The 22,283-nt window shown below is 28.3% G+C and overlaps 2 protein-coding genes across 4 annotated transcripts; one reads left to right on the top strand and one right to left on the bottom strand.

Annotated features, from left to right (window-relative positions):
- The first annotated feature begins 178 nt into the window (after window positions 1–178).
- LOC113366063 (homocysteine S-methyltransferase 2-like) lies at window positions 179–2,782 on the top strand. Its single transcript, XM_026607616.1, has 8 exons — window positions 179–223; window positions 346–500; window positions 1,602–1,766; window positions 1,854–1,957; window positions 2,025–2,111; window positions 2,189–2,266; window positions 2,335–2,546; window positions 2,614–2,782. The coding sequence occupies exons 2-8, from the start codon at window positions 350–352 to the stop codon at window positions 2,777–2,779; spliced, it is 963 nt and encodes a 320-aa protein (XP_026463401.1). The 5' UTR covers window positions 179–223; window positions 346–349; the 3' UTR covers window positions 2,780–2,782.
- On the bottom strand, window positions 364–21,918 carry LOC113366062 (rho guanine nucleotide exchange factor 7-like). 3 transcript variants are annotated; one of them, XM_026607614.1, is made up of 12 exons: window positions 21,709–21,918; window positions 21,420–21,635; window positions 20,807–20,954; window positions 20,515–20,736; window positions 19,108–19,306; window positions 18,798–18,946; window positions 18,653–18,725; window positions 18,427–18,564; window positions 18,241–18,327; window positions 14,068–14,254; window positions 13,627–13,785; window positions 5,852–6,284 (listed from the first exon to the last, which is right to left on the bottom strand). In XM_026607614.1, the coding sequence occupies exons 2-12, from the start codon at window positions 21,616–21,618 to the stop codon at window positions 6,067–6,069; spliced, it is 1,779 nt and encodes a 592-aa protein (XP_026463399.1). In that variant the 5' UTR covers window positions 21,619–21,635; window positions 21,709–21,918; the 3' UTR covers window positions 5,852–6,066. The 3 variants fall into 3 exon arrangements, with proteins under 3 accessions (XP_026463400.1, XP_026463399.1, XP_026463398.1); XM_026607615.1 differs by lacking the exon at window positions 5,852–6,284 and adding an exon at window positions 364–444 and having other exon boundaries at window positions 21,420–21,918; XM_026607613.1 differs by having other exon boundaries at window positions 21,420–21,918.
- Window positions 21,919–22,283: the final 365 nt, after the last annotated feature.

Raw genomic sequence — 22,283 nt, 5'->3', positions numbered from 1 at the left:
AATATCTTCATAGTATTGTAACAAATTTAAAGATTACATTGTTTATAAAATAAAAAATTTAAATATCTTAATTGTGGGTGTTGTCAAACAATAAAATAGCTGTGCACTCAAACATGAATAAATAAGAAGCATAATTAACAATTATAATATTTAACTAGCATTTTAAATTATTCTGATTAAACAATAAATAAATCAATTAATTGATCTTCATAACTCAGATTAGGTGATTGCTAAAAGTGGTATAATAAGCGTCGATATAATTTAACGATTATAATTAGTCTTTGCAAATCTAATGAAATAAAATACATTAAGAATTCGATTAGGAATAAATAAAATATTTTTTAGCAATATGGATTTAACGAATAGTGATATAATATTGATGGATGGAGGATTTCCAATGGATCTAGTTGAAAAAGCTGATCCACTTCCACTCTGGATCGATGACTACAACGAAACAAATCCAGAAGTCGTTATTCAAAATCACATATCATATCTTAGAGGTAAAATTAAAATATTTTTCATTAATAATAAAAAAAAATTTTGATTTATATTTTTATCTTTATAGTATACCTAAATTTATTTAATTATTATTATTATTAACTAATTTTAAAATAACTTTTAATATTTGTTTACTGAACGGCAATCAAAATTGGTCATTGAAGACAACAATGATTGTAAATATGTTAACTTCGTTCGTCTCCATTAACACACCTCATCTCTAATTACTTGTTTATTGTCTCTAATTGCTATACAATATTTATCTCTACATGTCATTATTTGTCTCTAGATATCTATTTCATTTTGTGTTATTAGCAGCAATCAGAACTTAACGCCATTCGAACAATTGTGATGACTTCTAATAACGTTGATCTCCGATGGCAACCCAACGGTTGTCCTATCTCTATTTCGAAATTCTATATTTATACTCATGAGTCCATCTCTCTTTCTAATATATTTTTATTAGAAGGCAATGGTTGTCCTTCTTACAATTGTGTCTAATTTTAACTAATTTCATTTGTTTATTTATTTATTAAACATAAATCAGAATTGGACATTGAAGGCAAACCCAATGACTGTCAATATCTATCTATTTTTGTTTTCGTGTTATTAGAAGCAATCAAAACCTAACGTCCTTCGAACAATTGTGATGACTTCTAATGGTGTTGATTTTTCGATGGCAACTCAATGGTTGTCCTATCTTTATTACTAATTTCTATAATGATGAGTCTATATCTTTTCTTAATATATTTTCATTAGAATTCCATTTAGATCGTTCTTAATGATATATTGACTGGTTGCAGTAGTGGTTAAAAGGACTATTCTCACGTAGAAACACATTTATGACCTAAAATTGATTCACGGCCGCTTGAGATAAGGTTGCCAAAAACCAAAGATTTAAACTCGAAGCGTTGTAAAGCTGAGGTTTTACCATTTGCGCCACATACAGTCAATTATTTCAATTTAATAAATATTTGAAATAATCTTGTGATCTTTGTCTACTATTTTCTGTATGAAATCCAAAAACACACAATGTATGGCCTTTGTTACAAGAAATTATAATTGTACTGAAGTGAATAAATATAGTTTGTTTTTTACTTTAGCTGGATCCAAATTATTGAAAACAAATACTTATCAATCGACCATTGAGGGTTTCATGGAACATAAAAAATTGACAAAGGAACAAGCAGAGCAAAAAATCATTGAAGGAGTTGATTTGTGCCATAAAGCAATAAAATTATACCAGGAAAGCGACGATGGCGATAATGGTAAATTGAATGATTACGAAAAATTTCTTGATCTATTACGATATTTGTGGATAATCTATCATTCACTACCAATAAAAATATTTTCAGGAAAAAATAAAATATTAGTCGTGGGAGCAACAGGCACATATGGTGCTCATTTGCACGATGGCTCAGATTATACAGGAGATTTTGCAGAACGTGTTACAAAAAAAGTAAAACAACATATGATATTTTGCCTAAAATATTGTAACTGAATTTATAATTTATATATTAATTTAGGATTTGAAAGACTTCCATAGACAGCAAGTTCACGTATTAATAAATTCCAATATTGATGCATTGGCTTTCGAAACTGTTCCTTGTCAGGTAAGTTAAAATGGACTGATCAATATTGTTTTTGCAGTAATGAATTATCATATAATTTTATTATAATAAAATTTTAGATGGAAGGCGAAGCAATCGCTGAATTATTGGCTGAGGAATATCCTGGTGTAAAGGCATGGATAAGTTTTCAGTGCAAGGTACTATGTTTGACGTACAATTAGTTAAATCATTGAGAATATTTACTTATGTAGTATGAGTATTCTAGGATGATTTGCATTTAGCACATGGAGAATTATTTCATGAAGTAGCCGAAAAATGTTGGGAAATAACAAAAGGTAAATTATTGGCTGTAGGTGTAAATTGCGTAAATCCACGCAACGTTATCTCTTTAGCAAAAAGTCTAAACGTAAAACGAAACCAAATGATACCACTTGTTCTGTATCCAAACAGTGGAGAGAAATATGTACCAGAGCAAGGGTATGTTATTAATAAATATTTAATTATATTTGAAAATAAATTTGAAATATATTTAAATAATTACTAGATGGCAAGATAAAAACAAATGCCCTGAGCTAGATGAAGATGCTGATCAATGGTTTAAATTGGGATGCAAATTTATTGGAGGATGCTGTAGGACAACTCCAAAGGATATTGAAAAATTACGAGACGCAATATCTGCATGGAAAACAATTTGCAAAAAATCTGATTAACTTAATAGTAGATAGCAACATATCGATTATAAATTTGAAATATAAATAAATAAATATTTTTTACATTGTATCTTGTTTAACTTTCATTCAAAGGAATGAGAGATAAAAGTCGGTCAGTCAATCAGTCTTCATAGGAAGACTGATTAAATTCTGTTTTAATTTTATTATATATTTCTAATGCATATCAAAAAATGCATTTAAGCATGATGCGTTATCAGGGACAAACAAAAATATTCACCCATAATGTAAAAAGTGTAGTACTATTTAAAAATGTAAGCTTTGTTCTATTTCAATTAGTAATAATATTAATTAATTAATTAATAATAATTGTCTTATCATATTTGTATTATACTTAAATTGTGTACAATATTTTTAAACGTGAATTTAAAATCGTTTTAAAGAATCACTAAAAGATCGAAAATAGAAATGAAAAAGACAAGGTGAGAGAAAAAATAAAGTTTGAATTTTCATTCGAACCTGTATAATCTTTACTACATACCAGACAATACCCATCTTGCATATTACACCTATTACCATGGTTTTGTTTCAAGTAACCCTAGGTGTGATCTACATCAATCAAGATAACTATTTAAACAAGACAATGTTTAGAATCATATCTTCTTTGTGTACTAATAATAATAAAGTAGGTCAATAAGTTCTTATGAATCGTCTACGAATAACAGACAAATAGGTAATCAATAGGTATACTTGGTCTACAAAAAGACCATCAATAAACAGGTTGGTAAATAGTGAACTATTTATCAACTAAATTAGCATTTATCAATGGTTCAATATTAAGTGCAAATTAATCTTAATCTGCAGAACAACTTCTGAAGATATTACGCTATTGATGTGGTAAACAAAATAGTATAGTAATAAATGTTCCAAAATCGGGATAGAAATTGATGAAATTATAAAATTAATATATAATATTAAATGCAATATTTTATTTTGTGACTCGTACAATGACGAAACGTGTTCGACTATATAAAAATATAGATACTTATAATTAAGTAAATGGTACTTTATAACTAGGTACAAGGGTTTTGAACGATTCAAATAATACAGATAGAAGTATATATATATATATATATATATATATATATATATATATATATATACATATAATACACTTTATACTGTATATGGCCGAATCAACTTAGGAATTTTCTTAGAATTTAGGAATTTAGGAAGGTATTAGGCTGATATGTTTGAGCATTATTTAATGCAATTTTAATCGTCTTAATGCAAACAATCAATAAAATACAGCCTTAAACAAAAATGTCAATAAGCTGCTTCTTGAATCATTTTTTTTTTAAATCAAATCTTTTATCAAATTTGAATTATCTTAGAATTTCAGATATTCGAGTATTAAATTTTATTATTTAAAATGTTATATAATTAGATTAATTTTCAATACATTGGTTCGGCCATATAACATCACAGCTTTACCAGTTCGTTAAAAGAATTTGAAAGCCTTCAATTCTTCAAGGTAGTGTATATTAATTGAGAAGAACTAAATATGTTGTGAATCTAATATAAAAATTCGTAGAAAAATTCATAAATCACAAACATTCCAATGAAATGAAGATACGATATATACAATTTTGTTACATCACGTGTATGACTTATTATATTGCACAAATTAATGGAATGGAATCAGTTCATATCTATCAATAATTTTCAGTATAGAAATATTTCTCTATATACAAATTATATAATTGACAAACTTAATAATCTCATCTTTGTACATTCTTATTTATAATAAATTGTATTTGTCTCGATTAGACCATAAAATTAACCATAAAATTTACGTCCAATTTAAAGGCACAAAATTTTGGCAATTGGTTTACGTCATTAATGAAAAAGGCAAGTTTTTAGAGTTATCTTAAACAACAAATGGAAGAACAGTTTATTCTTTATAACAAATGGAAGAAAGGTTTAGTTTGATTTTATCAATAATATCATATTGGAGGTCATAAGATATATAATTAATCTATCCAATTACTAGAAAGAAGTACTAAAATGTGCTTGGAAAAATTGTAAGTCTTTTACATGTTTTGAATCCTAGTTTAACTCTTTATGAAAGGATATAAGACAACAAATTGCAAATTATTTAAAGAAAATCACAAAAAAACACAACTAACAAAAGCTTTTTTACAAACTAAACAAAATTTGATTAACAAACTCCGCACAGCTGAACATGATGGTTTTCTATATATAATTTTAGTTTAATTTTTCAAATTAAATATATAATTCTTTTTCCTAATATTAATCAAGTCTTTTATTCATTGTATGCGAACTTTTTTAAAATTGTGTGATATCCACTAAGAAAGAGTAAAACTGGGACCCAAAGTACTGGAATTTTTTTTTTGAGACAATTTAGTTTTTCTTTCAAATGATTGGATGAATTGCTGTTAAAAGAAACTTATCTGGGTAATGAATCCATGTTAATCATTACGTGATTAAAAAGGATTTCATATTAGTTTTGTAATTTATTAAATGTTGATCACGATCACTGTATGCAGCAATGGAATTTTGACAAAGATAATGTTAATGCATACAATTTAGAAACTCTATTCCTTCAGATATTTATATCTTTATCAGATATTATTTACAATATCCAACAGTTCGTATACAAATAATTTTGGCCATAAAACAATTTTAAAATGTTAAAGAATGGAAAAAACCTAAAAAAATAGGTTGACCTAAACAATTACATAAAACAGTCTCTTAGCATACCCCTTCACAAATCGATAAAATGAATGTAGATAATTCTTGCATCTACACTCACCTTAATGATATACTTTTAAAAACCTATTTTACTCTTAAATCATATTTTGACTTTAAAATTAAGCTACCAGCATTTAAGAACCGATTCTGCCAATAACAGACAAATGTTAAAGCAAGGCTATGTTATGAAGAACTTTTCATACAAATTCGTTCTAAATATTGACAAAAGCCATGCGGTTGTTGAGCAGTCAAGCGAATTTCTCAGATTGTCAAAACCTAATCTAGACACCGCACAAATGTAAAAAAACGATCTTAGATAACAGGGTCTTTCTGACCCTGCTTCATAACATACGAGTGGCGTTGCAGTTTATGTGTAAAACGCCTGAATGCACAGCAAATACATGACATTTTGACAGTATTCAGTATGATTCAGTACCATAATGTATGGAACCTGGACCGTAACATGGCCTTGCCATAACATTTATCTGTTATGCGGCAGAATCGGTCCCTTAGTCTTTAAAATAGCTAATAAATCATATTTTGGCTTAATATTACTAGCATTTCGTTTCTCTAGCTGCATCTAGAACTTCTTGCGCGTCCAAAAGTGGTCCAGTCGCTAAAAATTGGTTCCTAATTTGGTTCTGCAATAAAATCCGAGCTTGTCTTTCTTCTTGGATCTGTTTCTTCAATATGACCATTTCTGACTGCATTTGGCTGACGGCGATCATCAAACTCTTCAATGTGACTTCGTTCATATAGTCTGTGGAATCACCTGTTTTGGGCATAACGTGGGAGTTTTGGGTTAGTGGAGATTTTGTTAGTACAATGCATGTTATTTCAGCAGTTACATATGATTTTATGGTAAATACAAAATGTTTGTAATTGGTATAATTAAAATATTTATATTCCATTAGGGTATTTATTTGCTTGAAACGATCGAAGCTTGCTTAGTAAATGATAGCCTTAAGTTTGTTTTTAGTTCTATCTTGTTCCATCTTGAGATTTTGTAAAATTTCCAAAAAAAATTATGAATAGAAACGATAATATAGTGTTACAGAAAGATATAAAGAAGCAATTTGAATTTTTTTATAAATTTCTGTTTACAAAAATAAAAAAATATTTATTTATGTTATGCAAGAGTCAAAATTTAAAATGAGCAAGTAGTATTTCCTGATATTTTACGTTTTTTGCTATTATTATTGTAAATACGTTAATTTGCGAGTAAAATTCATTATTTCTTAATATTTATTATTAAAGCCATGTTGGTCCACTCGAAATACTGTATGCAAAAGTATCAGAAAATTAGATATGTCTTATAAAAAAATAATTCTTATAAAATATTATATCACTAGATAAAGCTATAAGCAATTTTCAAATACCACTGTTCAAAAAATTTGGATGCTAATTACGAAAAAAAAATGAACTTTTTATTTTTGATCGTCAAGTATCGTCACAATGTTATGAAATGGATTTCTGATAGAAGTTCGTTTACTTTTGAATGAAATATACATAATTTGTACATATACGAATTCTATGAAGATTTAAATAAAATTACAGAGTTAAAATTTGTTTGTTTTTAAAATATGTCAATTTAATTTGGGCAAGGTATTTTATCAATGTAACTGCTGCTTTATGGAGAATCTTAAAATCTAAATTAAATATATTTAACTAACAATTAAACTTATTGTAAACTTAATAAGGAAAGCAAAATACATGAAATATATGATTAAGCAAATACATGTTTACATACAATTATGAATTGCATTTGATAATGATTAATGTCATCAACCAAAGAAAAACTTATAAAAACGTATAAAATTATGGTAACATAAACTATCTATGATGATATAGAAAAGCTAAAGTAAATGACATTTTGCAGAACTACATAACAATAAATGTACAGAACTAACTAAAATATACTATACTATACCCATTAATACCAAAATAAATAGAATAAACAATAAAAAATATTACTTTTTTCGAATTTTGTTTAGATACAATTTAGGAACGATAGTGATTTTATATTGAAATGCTCTTTTAGAAAAATAATGAATCCAACTCTATATTATAATTTTTTTTATATTGGTATATTTGTATATTTTGAAAAATTATTAATACTATTATCAAGCATTAAAAAAAATATTATAAAAGTGAATTAAAACTCTAACGAAAAAATTATTCATTTTCTTTGTGCAATTACTTATAGATTTTTTGAATAAAAACAAACTTTAACATAATAAATTAAATAATGATTGTCTAACATATTAAGTGCTAATTTTCTTCAAGGATTTCTGCTGGTACCAAAAAATATATTAGTTACAAATCATAAATTTATATTGAATTTTTTTTGTACTCTGTTGGTTTAAGCAATGAGAAATATATTAAAAATTAATACTAAAATATTCTGAAATAATATTTATGTTAAAAGTTTTAAACAATATCATTTCAAAACTGTATATTATAATTTATTGTCATTTTTTATATAATATGCATAACTTATACATATCAAAGATCTTAATATATGTTATATATAAGCACAACCGATTTATATCTAAAATCCACAATATTTAGAAATAATATAAAATTTAACAATTTCAAATGAATAAAACTTTTACGCTGTAAAAATTAATAACTAATGCGTTTATTATATTAATATTAATTCGTTAACTTTAATGGGTTAATTAAAACACCATAATGTATAATATTAAATGAAATCTGATAATTATGTGAATATGTGCAAATAATTTAGTGTAAAAAATAATGGTAATTTATGTTTTAAAATGGTACCCAGCTATATATGATAACACATTATAAAATGTAGTTATAAAAATCTATAAATTTTATAAAACTAGTTAAGATTGTATTATTTTAATTAATTATGTATATTCAATTTTCAAAAAATACAAGATTTTGAAAATCTCAAACTACATTTTATAGTGCGTGATAATCTATAAATATTATTAATAACTGATAAATGAATATTATATTCAAATCTAGATAAAAAATAAAGCAAATAATACTATACAGAACACGAAATGCTAGTAATACAAACCAAAACACTTATGTACAAAAACCGCATGCAAATAAGTTTTGTTATATACATATATACAGGCTATTATAATATGAATTAATAATAATTAATGAGCAAATATTAGGAAAAATGATGATAACTTTTGGATAAGTGTTCTTCAAGAACATATTGTTTTTCATTAGTTTATTTTGCATACATCTGCTTGGGTTCCAATTGAAACGAAATAGACAAATTGCAATAATAAAATTGTTCTAGAAAGCTAATACCCTAAGCCTAAGTTTTGTCTTTTGAAAGTGCTTGTTGTCATTATTCCAAATACTACTATCGTTACATATTTGCTTTATTATAATTAATAATAATCGCACGGTTTTTAATTTCCTCATATAAATTATCTAATGCAATAAATTAAATTATTAAGTTTTTATATTAATAATCAAATTATAAGATAATATAGCATTTTTATTCTGATGTTGTTCATCAAACACTAAGGGTCCTAACTGCATGGCAACGCTATGTTACGCTCCTTTCTTCATATAAATTGGTAGTAAAAACTGTCAAAATACTATGTTTTTGCTGTGCAGTCGGGCATTTTAAATATAAAACCTAACCTAACTAGTGGTTAATAAAAAATTCAAATTTTTGAAAAAACCTTTAAAATTTGTTGAAAACTTTGAAAAAAAAATAAGATTTTTGAAATTTTTGAAAAAGAATTTTTTTTTGTATTTAGACATTTTTTATGCAGTGCTCTACTCGCCTTTGCAAGTGAGAGACGGCTTACGCGGCTGTTCTATGAGCGAGAGCGTGTACTTGCTCAGGTTTTTTCTACTTTTGAATGTGTTCTACCACATGGACTAAAACTAAATTTTGCATAGCGTAAGAAAAACGAATAGTCATTCTAACGATGCTAATTAAAAATTAGTCCAGATAACCGCAATACCCAAAAATTCGGAACAAAAAAATGTTTTCACCTTTTCATAGACTAACAAATAATTATTTAACAATATTTGTTATTGATAATATAGTCCAAATCGATGTGAATAGAAACGGGTTATTTGTGTCGATGTCTTATACAGTTGCGTCAAAAAACGACTTTGAAGAAAGGGGCCACTTTCACATATTTTCAATGATATCTCGGCCAAATTCTCGGAGCTACGGATTTGAAATTTGGTATTTCGAATTTTCTCGAAAATACCTATAAAATTCTGTATGGAAACACGATCAGACCCTTTTTCTGAAAATTCAAAGCAATCGTGCTGTGTGGCTGTTTTAGAGAAGGATACTATCTGTATTCTTCTCTAACATTGATGCCCCATAGAAATGTAAACAAAGTTCATACTTATTCTTAAAATCCCTATAAAATATCTGATAATTTGATGCGCATATGTCTAATAATCATCCTTGACCAAATGACTTTTTTTTACTTTTTTCGCTCGATCTCTGAAACTGCTAGAGCTCCCTTCGCAAAAATTTGAAAGAATGTTATCATTACGGCATCTTTCTTGTGTATCATGATAACACATACTTGAAGTTAGATTTTATATGTAAAACGCCTGATGGCACAGCAAATGCATAGCATTTTGACAATTTTTACTATAAATTTATATGAAAAAAGGAGCGTAACATAGCGTTGCCAGAACAACGCTTTAGAAACAATTGTTCCCTAAATCATTTTTCTGTCTCAAATCTCAAAAGTCTGATTATATGTTTCATTGTCAGTAATTTATTCTGATCTATTTTATTGCAATTTGTCTTGTTAATAACATTAGTGTATTTATCATATTTTAAGGAATTTATTATAAAATCAGTATAAACCATGGCTTCTTAAACTATGGGTCGCGACACCATAGGAAAATTATGGGATCGCGAGAAATTTAATAACATCACGTCTAGATTTTTGTAAATTCTAAAACTATATATAGATGTATGTGTGTGTATATTATTGCATAAAATAATAAATCATCTAAAAATATTAATTTCTCTTTCTTTTATTATTAAGAAGCCCTGGTATATACTATGGTAACGCCAAATATAATAAAGAATTTCTACAGATGTGTATGCAAAAAAAAACTATACTCCAAGAAAACAAATTTTAGTCGTTCATAACAGATGGATTATATATTAAGTATTGTCATTGAAAAAGTGCAATTTATGATAGTGGACGATAGCATGAAAAATATAATGTCAAGAATAATTTGGCATATATGTGCAAGATTTAAGTAGATAGATTTATCAACAAATAATACGTTTTTTATACGATTATTATCCTCATAAACGATTAAATATAAATATCATTTATATTAGATTAAATATATTCCAGAGCTGATTGGCAAGTACCTACTCTAGTAAGTACATTTTAGGTCTTATTTTGAATATAATTAAAAGTAATTAAGAACAATTCGGCTCATATGCGTAAGAACAATGTCTGTTTTGGTTAGAAGTCGCATTACAATTTTAATACAAGAGTAAGAGTTTGAGATTAACATTAAAACGCCTTATAAACATTAAAAAGTCAATAGTCTTCATTGGCAAGTACTATATCATACGTACAATCCGGGCAATTTTAAATCAAATTTTATTGATGCGAAAAACTCAATTTGTGGTTACATTTAAAATAATTTTAGCTAGAATTATCAATCATAATGTTTAGTTTTCTTCAGCTGTTTTTTAACAAAAGAACCACAACACCAAGACGTCGCACGTTTGGTGATATAAGCCTCATTTCTAAAACTCTGTCTCCGTTGAGCAAAACCATATTCAGGTTTAATTTCATTAAGAGAAGGATTAGACCTCTGTGTATTGTCTTTTTTAATTTTCGAATCACGTGTGTTCAACGAAGGATTAGATACGTGTACAGGATTCGTCCTGCATTCGTTATAAGCCGACATCGAGTTAAGGTTAAAATAACGAGGATTAGCAGGCAACCTGGCAGGTGTTACTTTACAATTTGTATTAATATAAGGTTGGAACACAACGTTAGTGCTATTAGAACAAGATGCTGGGTTAATTTTAAAAACGCGATGATGGTTATTCAAAAATTGACCAAAACGTTGTTTGTTATATGCATGGTCTGCATTAACATACAAATTACCCTTGGAGATTATATCTAAATCCACAGCTGCTTGGCGCGATTCACGAAAGTCATCATGAAAAGAATAAGTTACATGATCAAAATATGCTAATGTCTATCTATTTAACTTGATGCAAGATGGAGATAAATATTAATCAATTAGCAGTCTTATTAATAGGAAAATTCTGCCTCATAATATAACGTTGTCATGGCAAAGCTATCTTATGCTTGTTTCTTGGTAGTGAAAACTGTGAAAATGTCTATTTGTTGAGCGATAGCGTTTTTTACATATAAACAAGCAAAGAAGAATCTTATGATAACAGGATCTTCGATAATGCAGTTGTTATAACATTCTTCCTAGCTTAAATGTAAAATACACCTGATCGCACAGCAAATAGATGGACGATTTCACAGTTTTCACTACCAGAAAACAAGCATAAGATTGCGTTGCAATGACAACGTTATGTTATGAGGTAGAATTGTCCCATAAACATGAGTATAAAAGTCGCAAATTTAGGAATAAGAATGCTTTTTATGATATCAAAAAGTAGAGTAATTTTCCATAAAACCCAAATTTTTCTTCAACAGAGATTTTTTTTGTCTATTCACAATCATGTTTAATGTTTGAAATGAAATAAAATTTATGAAAAATCTAATATATAACGGAATTGAATTGAAAACATTAATATAATAATATGATAAACTAAAAATAACGAGACACAGCAACATACTAATTAACTAATGCAGTGGAAAATACGAATATGATCTTGATGTCACTTATATAATATATATCTATATACAAAAAGTATCCCAGAACTCAGTGTCAAGCTGAAACGGGACGATAGTATTGATCGTAATTATCATGAAAAAATAAATCATCTCGCATAGATTGAAAACTGTGAGCTTTTAAGTAAGTCAAAGCTTTGGCCACACTTTGACTATTTTTCGGTTGTTGTGGTTAATTTATATTAATTTTGTTCATTTAAACGTTGAAAAGGTAACTGTAAATAACATTTCTAGGACCACAGTGAAATATAATAACATATTGCCCAATGAATTTAAAATTTTCGAAATGCGTCGACTTTGAGGGCAAATATTCCTTTTCAAAAAATGTATTAAAGTGTGTTTGCCATCAAAAATTGGCGGATTCGGAATCAGGATTGTGAAATGATATACTTGATAGTTCTTAATATAAACAATTTTATTTGTTTCTATTATTATAAATTTACCCCGTATTTTACCATTTTACAGTCTTGATTAAATGCGCCAACTTTTGATATAACTTTACAACACACTTTAGCGCATTTGTTTTAAGGGAAGTTTTTTCAAAGTTGATCAATTTGATTTTTTCAAATATTTAGTTTAACAAATAAACCTTTGAGCAATTGTGTCATTAGTTTTTTGACTGTAGACCTAGAAATGTGATTCACAGTTACTATTCCATTATTTTAAATAAACAACACTAATAAAATTAACCACAATAACCAAAAAATGACCAATGTGTGAGCAAAGATTTGGGTTGCACTTTAAAGCTCTTAATTTTCTAACTACATGAGATGATTAATTTTTCGTGATAGTAACAATCAATACTATCACCTCGTTTTGGCTTAACATCGAGTTCTGGGACATCTGTATGTATATAAACATACATCCATATATATGTAAGACCAACAAATGTAAATATAAAATACATAATATGAATTATAATAATAAGCTCGATGAATAATAAGCCGACATGGATATATCCCAATAAATAATAAACCTATGTGCAAAAAAGCTTCATATCAAGAGAGAGATAATATTTTACTAAGAAGTGATATATAAAATGGCAATATAATTACATGCAAAAAAAATAGCTTACAAATTATAACAAATTTTTTTGTTATCTTCCATAAAAACTTTAAATTTTCAAATACTGATTATGACTATAAAAAATCGTGTAGTAAAATTTTGAATTTAATTTAGCATATGTAAGCTATCTTTTTCTAATAGAAAAATATATTTAAAAAATCCTACCTTTAGCTGTGTTATTATTTGAAGCTGCATTAGGTGTATAATAGGTTTCAAAGGCTCGAAATACTTGATCACCATCTTCATAAGCTGATCTTGATTGTTGTCTTAATGAATTATTCAAAGGAGGCGGTGGATAAGAACCCATATTTGTCGATTTCCATGCTGAAAAAAAATTATATATAAGTCTCAAACGAGCACATGACTTTCTATCGATGTTCCCTGACTGACCTGATACATTAATTGCATAAAATACTTTAAAAGAGATCATTTTCGTGAGAAAAAATAAAAAGTATTTAATTTGAAGAATAACTTAAAATGAAAAAAAAACTATAGTTAATATATAATTTATCTATTATACATGACATCCATTCTAATAGAAATCTATCAAAAGAAATGAAAATCTACCTATGATGTTACCCATTTAATTTGTGTTCATAATCTTACCTGATAAATTTTTATTTTGATTGTTGATCGGCGGTTTAGTTTCGTTTGCATACTGTGTAAAACTTTGATGATGATTAAATGAATGAGATCTCTGTTGATACATAGGTAAATCTGGAGACTTTGCTGGAGGAGATTTGGCTGGAGCAAAACATCTACTTGAACTACTTTGTGGAGTGAGAGGTGGCATCTAGAAAAAGCAGAAGAAAATGATTAAAAACAATCAACCAGTTGTAGTAGTAATAAAATGACTAAAACATAATTTTAGATAATGTGTCAATAAGAATTTAAACATTTTTAAATCAACCAACTGATTTTGAATTTTATGTCGTAGACATTCACTCTACTATAATTATTTCCGCACATCCAATTTTGTCACATTTGTTACACAGATTAGATTTTAGAATATTATCATACTATTTCACATCAATTATGTGCATTAAATTTTAATTTGGATATTATTATATAATAATGGATTCTGGTTAACTAATAATGAATACGAACAATTATAAATATGCAAATATATGTACTCAAATAGATAATAAATGATTGATTATAATTTCAGAATAAGAGAATAGTAAATATAAATGTTGCTATTTCCTAAACATGCACACTTCGAAGAAGCAGATATTTTTTATATTTTAATGTTTTCAAAGTATGTTAGATAACGAGCATTCAAATATCCACATCAATCAAAAAACAAACGATATTTTATAAAATTGTGGTAAATCAGTTGCAACAAATTGTCAAAAGTGTTTTTAATTTGAAATAATTTCTGATTATCCTTTACACAGTTGACAATGTGTTGAAACTGTGTTAATTTTGGCATGATGCAATTATTCCCATGCCCTATGCATGTACAACATAAAAGATTTTAATTGTTAAAGAGAATAATTTGCTATTAACATATAACAATTTGCACTGTTAGTAGTATTTTGTTACATGATTTCATAAGAAGTATGTATGTATTATCCAGTCTTGTATTAGTAGATGACAGTGATATACTACAGGCAAGGCAAAAGTCCTACGATTCACAAAAATGAAGCCAATCTATTATGTCGTAATATAAAAAATGCTTTTCAAAAATTAATAGTCTTTTATAGATATTATTATAACAAATAAACAGAAAAGTCCAAATGTAACTTTTAGTTATCCTCAAAAACATTCTTGAACATAGAAAAGCATATTATATACTCGCTAAAAAAAAAAAAACTTCAAAATTAGGACAATCAACTCCAAACTATTGCAGAAACCGTTGCCTTGCCTGAGATACCAGCAACATCTTTCAAAGCCGCTATTGACAGAGGAGCTTTAAGCCACCAGTGCGCGTACAATCCAGTTCTGAATACTTGTCTGGTATCAGAAACATCAGCAAATGCTGCTCTTTCTTCGCTTTGACTTCTACCATCTCTTCCTTCCAAATTCGTTGGATCTTTCACCAGTTCTCGGTCATCATCATTAGGTGCTATGTATAAATTATTTCTTAATGTAATGTTATGCAAAGATGAAGAATGCTTAAGTTCATTGTTTGAAAATTTTAGTCTTTGTTCTCCAATTTCTTTGGTGGCATTATTTTCCTTAACTTCACAATTGCTAAGATTACGGCATGATGAAGCAGAAGAAGAGCTTCCCAACTTTGGTCTTTCTGATAATTTTTTCTTCTGTGCATAAATATTGTCTTCAGGAATTATCGTGGGACCCATGGGAAAAGAAGTCGTGCACGGTATCATATCTTCAAATTTGTACGAATCTAAAGAAGCTTCAGTGATCTGTTGAAAATCAGGTGTAAACAAAAATCCATTAGGCTGATCAGACGTGGTTATAGTACAACTACCAGCCATTCCTGAATCCGAAGATCTTGGGCTATGACATTGAGAAGCATTACAACAAGTGCATATGTTTTTGAAACTCGGATCCGCTTTGTTAAATTCCGAAAAGTCTACTGATTTGTTAAGTAACTCTAAATATTGATGGCTCACACATCTGCGTAGACTTTTTCGTTTCATTTCTTGAGGTTCTAAATCCACACTGGAAGTACCAGATGTTAACTTCCTACTGTCCTTATTGACCGATGTGCGCATTTGTTTATCCGAGTTTATAGAATGTTTGCGAAATGGGATGTCGTCAGTTTGAAACATTGTGGGAGGACGAATTACTGATTCATTACTTCCACCTGGATTATACAAAAGTTCAGCAAGAACCTTATTTGGTACAGGAATCACATTAATTGGAATATCTAAGCTTGACGAATGGCTCACACTAGAATCTTCTTTATCGAATTCGTTTGAGTCCACTTCTGGCATTGAGCTAACTTTCTCATACCTATCATGTTCATCAGAATCAGAACATTGCCAAGAAGGAATACAAACTCTAGTATTTGGGCAAACATTGAACCTATTAGCGACAAGTTGACTTGGCATGCTATGACGCATTTTATCAACACTAAAATCTTGTTTCTTCAATACTCCAAGAGAATCACATATCACAGCATTTTCATCAATATTAACTAAGTCTTCGCACGCCATACATGGCTTCGTAAAATGATCAAAACTAGAATTTTCAGAACTTTCTGAAGTTTGTTTGAAAGTCCCTAATAGCTTCTGTGTGGATTCGGTTTGGTTCGTGATGAGAAACTCGTCGTCATCAAGATCTGTTATTTGAACACCATTGATTACACAGCTATTATCACCAAACTCAAATGCCTGACCATGATCAACAAAGCTATTAGTATCTTGTTCCTCTCCTTCACGAACAAAATATTTAATATACTCAAAAGGATTACTATCACAACTTCCTGATGATGCTTTGTCCACGGCATCTTGTCGTTCTAAATTTCTTCTATTTAAAGTATTTATAAAATTCTCATCATCGCTAGTGAGAAAACTGCTGTCACTTGTACTATCGTAGGACGAACTACTCTCACGATTGATATGGCATTCCGTCCTGAAATGCTTTCTTCTCTTGACAAAACTCGTATCATGAATTATATCGCATTCAGGATAAAGCAATACTTTTAAAAGCGCCTTATTTATGATTTTCTTCTTTGCAAATCTTGCAAGGCAGGCGGTGAGTAGAGCATAAGGTGCAGTCGAAGGATATGTGAACGGCGGTAAAGTAAGTTTGTAAGAAGTCGATTCTTGGAAACGTAGTATTGATGATCGGTTGGAGTAACCACGAAAATTGAGCTTTAAAAATAATTTTAAAAGAAAACTTATTGTAGAATAGACTTACTTAGCACTTAAGTCAATTCATTTGAACTTGGAAATGCATCTATGATTCAAATAAAATCTATTAATGTAAATTTTGAGAAAAAGTTTAAAAATACGATGATCATGTAAGCATTCTAAACGGAAAAATCATTCATCAATCCTTTTCAAAATTTAAGACTTTACAAGTAAAGTATCAAACAAAATTGAGGAGTTGGCAACCAAAGTGAGCTCCACAAATCAGGACAAACTGAGATACAGTGAGAATATAATGAGTTTTTCACAAAATAATGTTTCTAGACTGGAATAAACATAATATTTATATCTGTTGTTAAATGACAGGAAAGCTTTGGCTCTGGCTCTAAAGTTCTTACATGTTTTATGAAAACCCAGGGGGTCTATGGGGTCAATTTCATTTATGTAATGAAAAGTTGAAGTAAAATAGCATGAAGATAAAAAGTACGCAGTATGTAAACTAATTGGAGACAATATCAAAACATTTTAAAAATATCAGGTGTATTTGGGATGGTCACCAACTCCTCAATTGTTTTAGGAATATATATATATAATTAGCGCAATATCATCTGCATATAAAAATTATTATTTCTACAAAGGTAAAATATAATTAGATAATAATATTAGTAATAATAATTTACACAAGAAAAAACAATGGAGCGATTTCTACATAAAAAAAATCTAAAGGTGTGGTACATACATACTCCTGATTTTTCTAGCCATAAATACAAATGCCGAATTACAGTTATAGAATACAAAAATAATAAAATTAATCATAACATAGATACACCATATAAATAAGGTTCTATAGGCCTCTATGCATAACAGTGTCAAGTAACATTGGTACGTTTACAGAGCATGGTATTTTAATATTAATTTTATTACTCCATATAAACGAATTAAATTACTAAAAATAAAATTGAATATGTTATAAACAATATATATAAAAACTTACATGTGGTGGTTTAGGTGTTATGCTCAAAGAACTGGCGGAAGGAGGTAAGCATTTCACAGAAGATCCATGAGCATTCAGAAGTTCCACCTAAAAAAAAACAGACTTAATATATATATATATATATATATATATATAAATATATATATATATATATATATATATATATATATATATAAAAGTGCATACCCATTTATCAGCTTCTCCTGAACTTTTACATGTCACCATAATTTTTTCAATAAGCGGACCATCAATTTCAAAAACATTTTTATAAAATTCTGAATCATCAATTCTAGTAATTGTTTTTCCAGCTAGTGGTAGCTTGCCCTAAATATAATTATTATATTTATATACAATTTAATTTGTACAACGAAAACAAATATATATATATATAAAAAAATATATAATAATTTACCTCATAAATAAAAGCACTCATTCTCTGACTGACACTTAAAAACAATATCGTTGAGGGAAACAATACTAAAAACCTAAGCAAACACAGAATATTTAAAATAATAGCAATGTCAATCAACTCATAATTCAAAAAATAAAATATTTACCTATCTTTTTGATCTGGTCCTACTGAAACACAACTCATATGTATTATATCACCTAATGATGTAACAGGTTGACCTTGCCAACCTCTAACTGGCCCTGTTAATACTTGTAATTGAAGCTCTTTCTGCTTTCGAGTTGCACTGCACACACTCTGCAAATTTTAAACAATTGATTTCATATTCAAAAATTCAAAAAATTAAATCACTAAAGGCATTAAAACATGTTCACATATCATGTTACATGCTGTGAACAAATTAAAAAATAAAATTCATACTGGTTCTTTATAAATTTGATTTTGGATCTAAAACTCACATCAATGTCTTTATATACAGCTACACCCCTCTGAGTATCGCCCCGATCAGGGTCTGATAATTCCATATGTCTTTCTAGTTCTTGCAGCATAGCTGAATATTTATGCAATCTTCGAAATGGTTTGCTCAATCCTGTTATTAAAACTAACACACCAGGTGATGCTGCACCAGATTGCTCCATAAACGCATTTAAATCATCTCTGTAATTTGAATTTGAATATAAAATAAAAGTATCTAAATTATTATGTCAATAAATATTTAAGTATTAAAAATAAATAAATATGATTAATTAACTTCCCGTAGGGTAAGTTATAGTAATCGCAAAAAAATCGAAAATGAAAATTTTTATATATCTTTACGTTTCAGAGGTTTCTGAATATTTTGGCATACCTTAGAAAAAATGGATGTATGTGTGTGTGTGTGTGTGTGTGTGTGTGTATGTATGTATGTATGTATGTATGTATGTACGTGTGTGTATGTATGTGCGGATACAAATTTTCGTCGACGATTTCGGGCACACGGATCAACCGATTTGAATAATTCAAAAAACATTCGATTCGTATTGATAAGGAGACGTGCTGATTAGTTTTTGGCGAAGTCAGGTCTAGCCGTTCCAAAGATACGGGGCAAAAAGTGCCGAAAACGGTAACTCAGTTTTTAAGAGAACGGAGCGTCCGATTTTGATAATTCAAAAAACATTTTACTTGTATTGATAAGGTGAAGAACCGATCAAATTTTTATAAAGGCAGGTCCAGCGGTCTCGGAGATCTAATGAAAAAAGTAAAAAAAAATGCCATTTGGCGGTCAAAAATGATCATTAGACATATGCACATCAAATTATGAGATATTTTATAGAGATTTTAACAATAAGTATAATTTTGGCTTACATTCCTATGGGTTCCGTACCAATGTTTACGCGTTAGACGTCGACGCGGCGCTTACGCGGTTTGATATTTCGTCTTTATGCAGTTAAAGCAGTACGATTGCTTTGAAAAAAAGTTTAGATCTTTCAAAATATGTCAAAATGAAGAAAATATTTTTTTTTCAAAAAAAAAAAAAATTTAAAAAAAAATTAAAAAAAAAAAAATTTTCTTTTTCAAAAAAAAGTAATTTTTTGTCTAATTGTTTGTCAAAAATCTTATTTTTTCGAAGTAAATTTTTTTCAAAAATGTTAATCGTTTTTAAAAAAATAATAATTTTTGGTACGGGAAGTTCCAGCAATTTGCCTTGAGGCACGATGCCTTAATTGCCTTAAGACAGAATTCCACTTACAGCTAGTTTTCATTATAATTTGGACTTTGAAATTTGGAAGCCAAAAACTAAGCTTTTTACTAAACATAAAATAAAATGATATAAATGCAATTAGATTACAACTTTTATAATAAAATTGTGATGAAAGTAAACTTACTTATACTTGTCAATGATAACCACTGCCCTAGGATGATTAGCGCAATATGTCATATGCACAGATTTAAACTTGCGTGCAATTTCTAAGAAGGCTTTTCCAATCCTATCATTATACATGTTGCCTGGATTGCTTGGCCTTTGAATTTCAGATAATAATTTATCATGTATTAGAAGCACATCTTTGAAATTGCCTATTAATTGTGAAAACTCATCCACAGTTAATCTGTAAAAATATATTTCATTAAATTAATATCAAAATAAAAATGTTAAGAAACAAAAACTTGAATACTTACATCTCACTATTTTCTAAAGGAAGTAGAAAATTTGTGTATAATCCATGCAGCTCAGCGACATGAGCCTTTTCAGAATCATGTAAGTCTTTTATGACAATTAAACGGCAAGCTTGCGATTCTTCAACAGCCTTTGGAAGAGTAACTGGTTCTAGAATAAAATTTATTTTTAAAATAAATGAATAAAATTGGATAAATTTGAAAATGCTTATAAGTTGGCAAATCAAGTAAATCATCACATTAAATTGCTCAATTAGAAGAAGCCTGATTATCAATAATAAACCATTTGTTATTGCATGTATGAATTGAGCGAATTTAATAAGATATTATAACAAACTTATAAGTAACCTAGTGAAATATCCTGATAATGAAATGTTACACATACATTTAATTCGTTCAAGAACAAGAAGCAATCATTGCTTGTAGGTTTAGCTATATTCCTTTAGGAATGGACGGAAGGGTAAATACTGTACTGTTTAAATAATATAATGTATAAATATACACATCGCTCATATTGTGTATAAGTTCCTTATTAATTATTCATAATAATGTAAGGCCAGATATAAAAATTGTAATAAATAGGATAAAAAGTAATTCGTTAAAAGTAATTACTCACCATTATGTTCTTTGACATAATTTGCGGGAAACCATCCTGTAATGTCTCCCAAAGTTCCTTCCCACCAACCTCCTTCAACTTTCTGTGTAATTGTTATAATATCTCCTCTCTTAAATGTAAGTTCATCATTGTGGGTTCCCTTATAAGAATATAATGCTTGGACTGTGAGAGCGTTAGCAGCAGTATTCGCCATATTCATAAAAATATTCGAACGCTCTGGCAAAAGTCATTCAAGTTAAAAATTAAAGACTTGCCATAAAATTATGAAAAAAATTATCAAATAACATGCCATTGGAATTTATAAATAGATCGCTTAGTAGTCATCTTTAAATTTTCGTAGACATAATATGCTGGCCGCTCCTTCAATCTTGTATAAATTTACATACCCCTAGCAATGAACATATATTTCTGTAATTATACCAAGCATAAACTAGCAACAATAACTTTCTTAAACACTTCAATGGAATAATTAGTTCTTAAAAATTAACTCATTTTGACAGGTAGGAGGAACATATGTCAAAAGGCCATAGCACAACTGCAAATGATCTGAAGTTGCCATTATGATCTGAAGTTGGCCAACTTTTAAAAAGTCGGCGCTAAATTCAAATCATTATAATATTTTTACAGATTTTTCTACTGTTACTGTATGGACTGTATGGTACCGTCAAATCATCTTATTTTAATAAGGTCAAATTAAATTTAGGCCGAATAGAATTATAATGAAATTTACATATTTGATACAAATATATTTAAAATAAAAATAAAAATATTTCAATAGTATATATATTATCAAGTAATATATATTATATAATCCATAAAAATATCACTGTACATTTTCCACCTTATAATAAAAATTCAATTTTA

This window comes from Ctenocephalides felis, unplaced genomic scaffold, assembly GCF_003426905.1.
Source record: "Ctenocephalides felis isolate EL2017-DRISC unplaced genomic scaffold, ASM342690v1 CF-g0.4_SCAFFOLD_01170, whole genome shotgun sequence".
NCBI classification, from domain to species: Eukaryota; Metazoa; Arthropoda; class Insecta; order Siphonaptera; family Pulicidae; genus Ctenocephalides; species Ctenocephalides felis.
The sequence above is the reverse complement of the archived record's forward strand: the minus strand, read 5'-3'. Positions and strand labels throughout refer to the sequence as shown.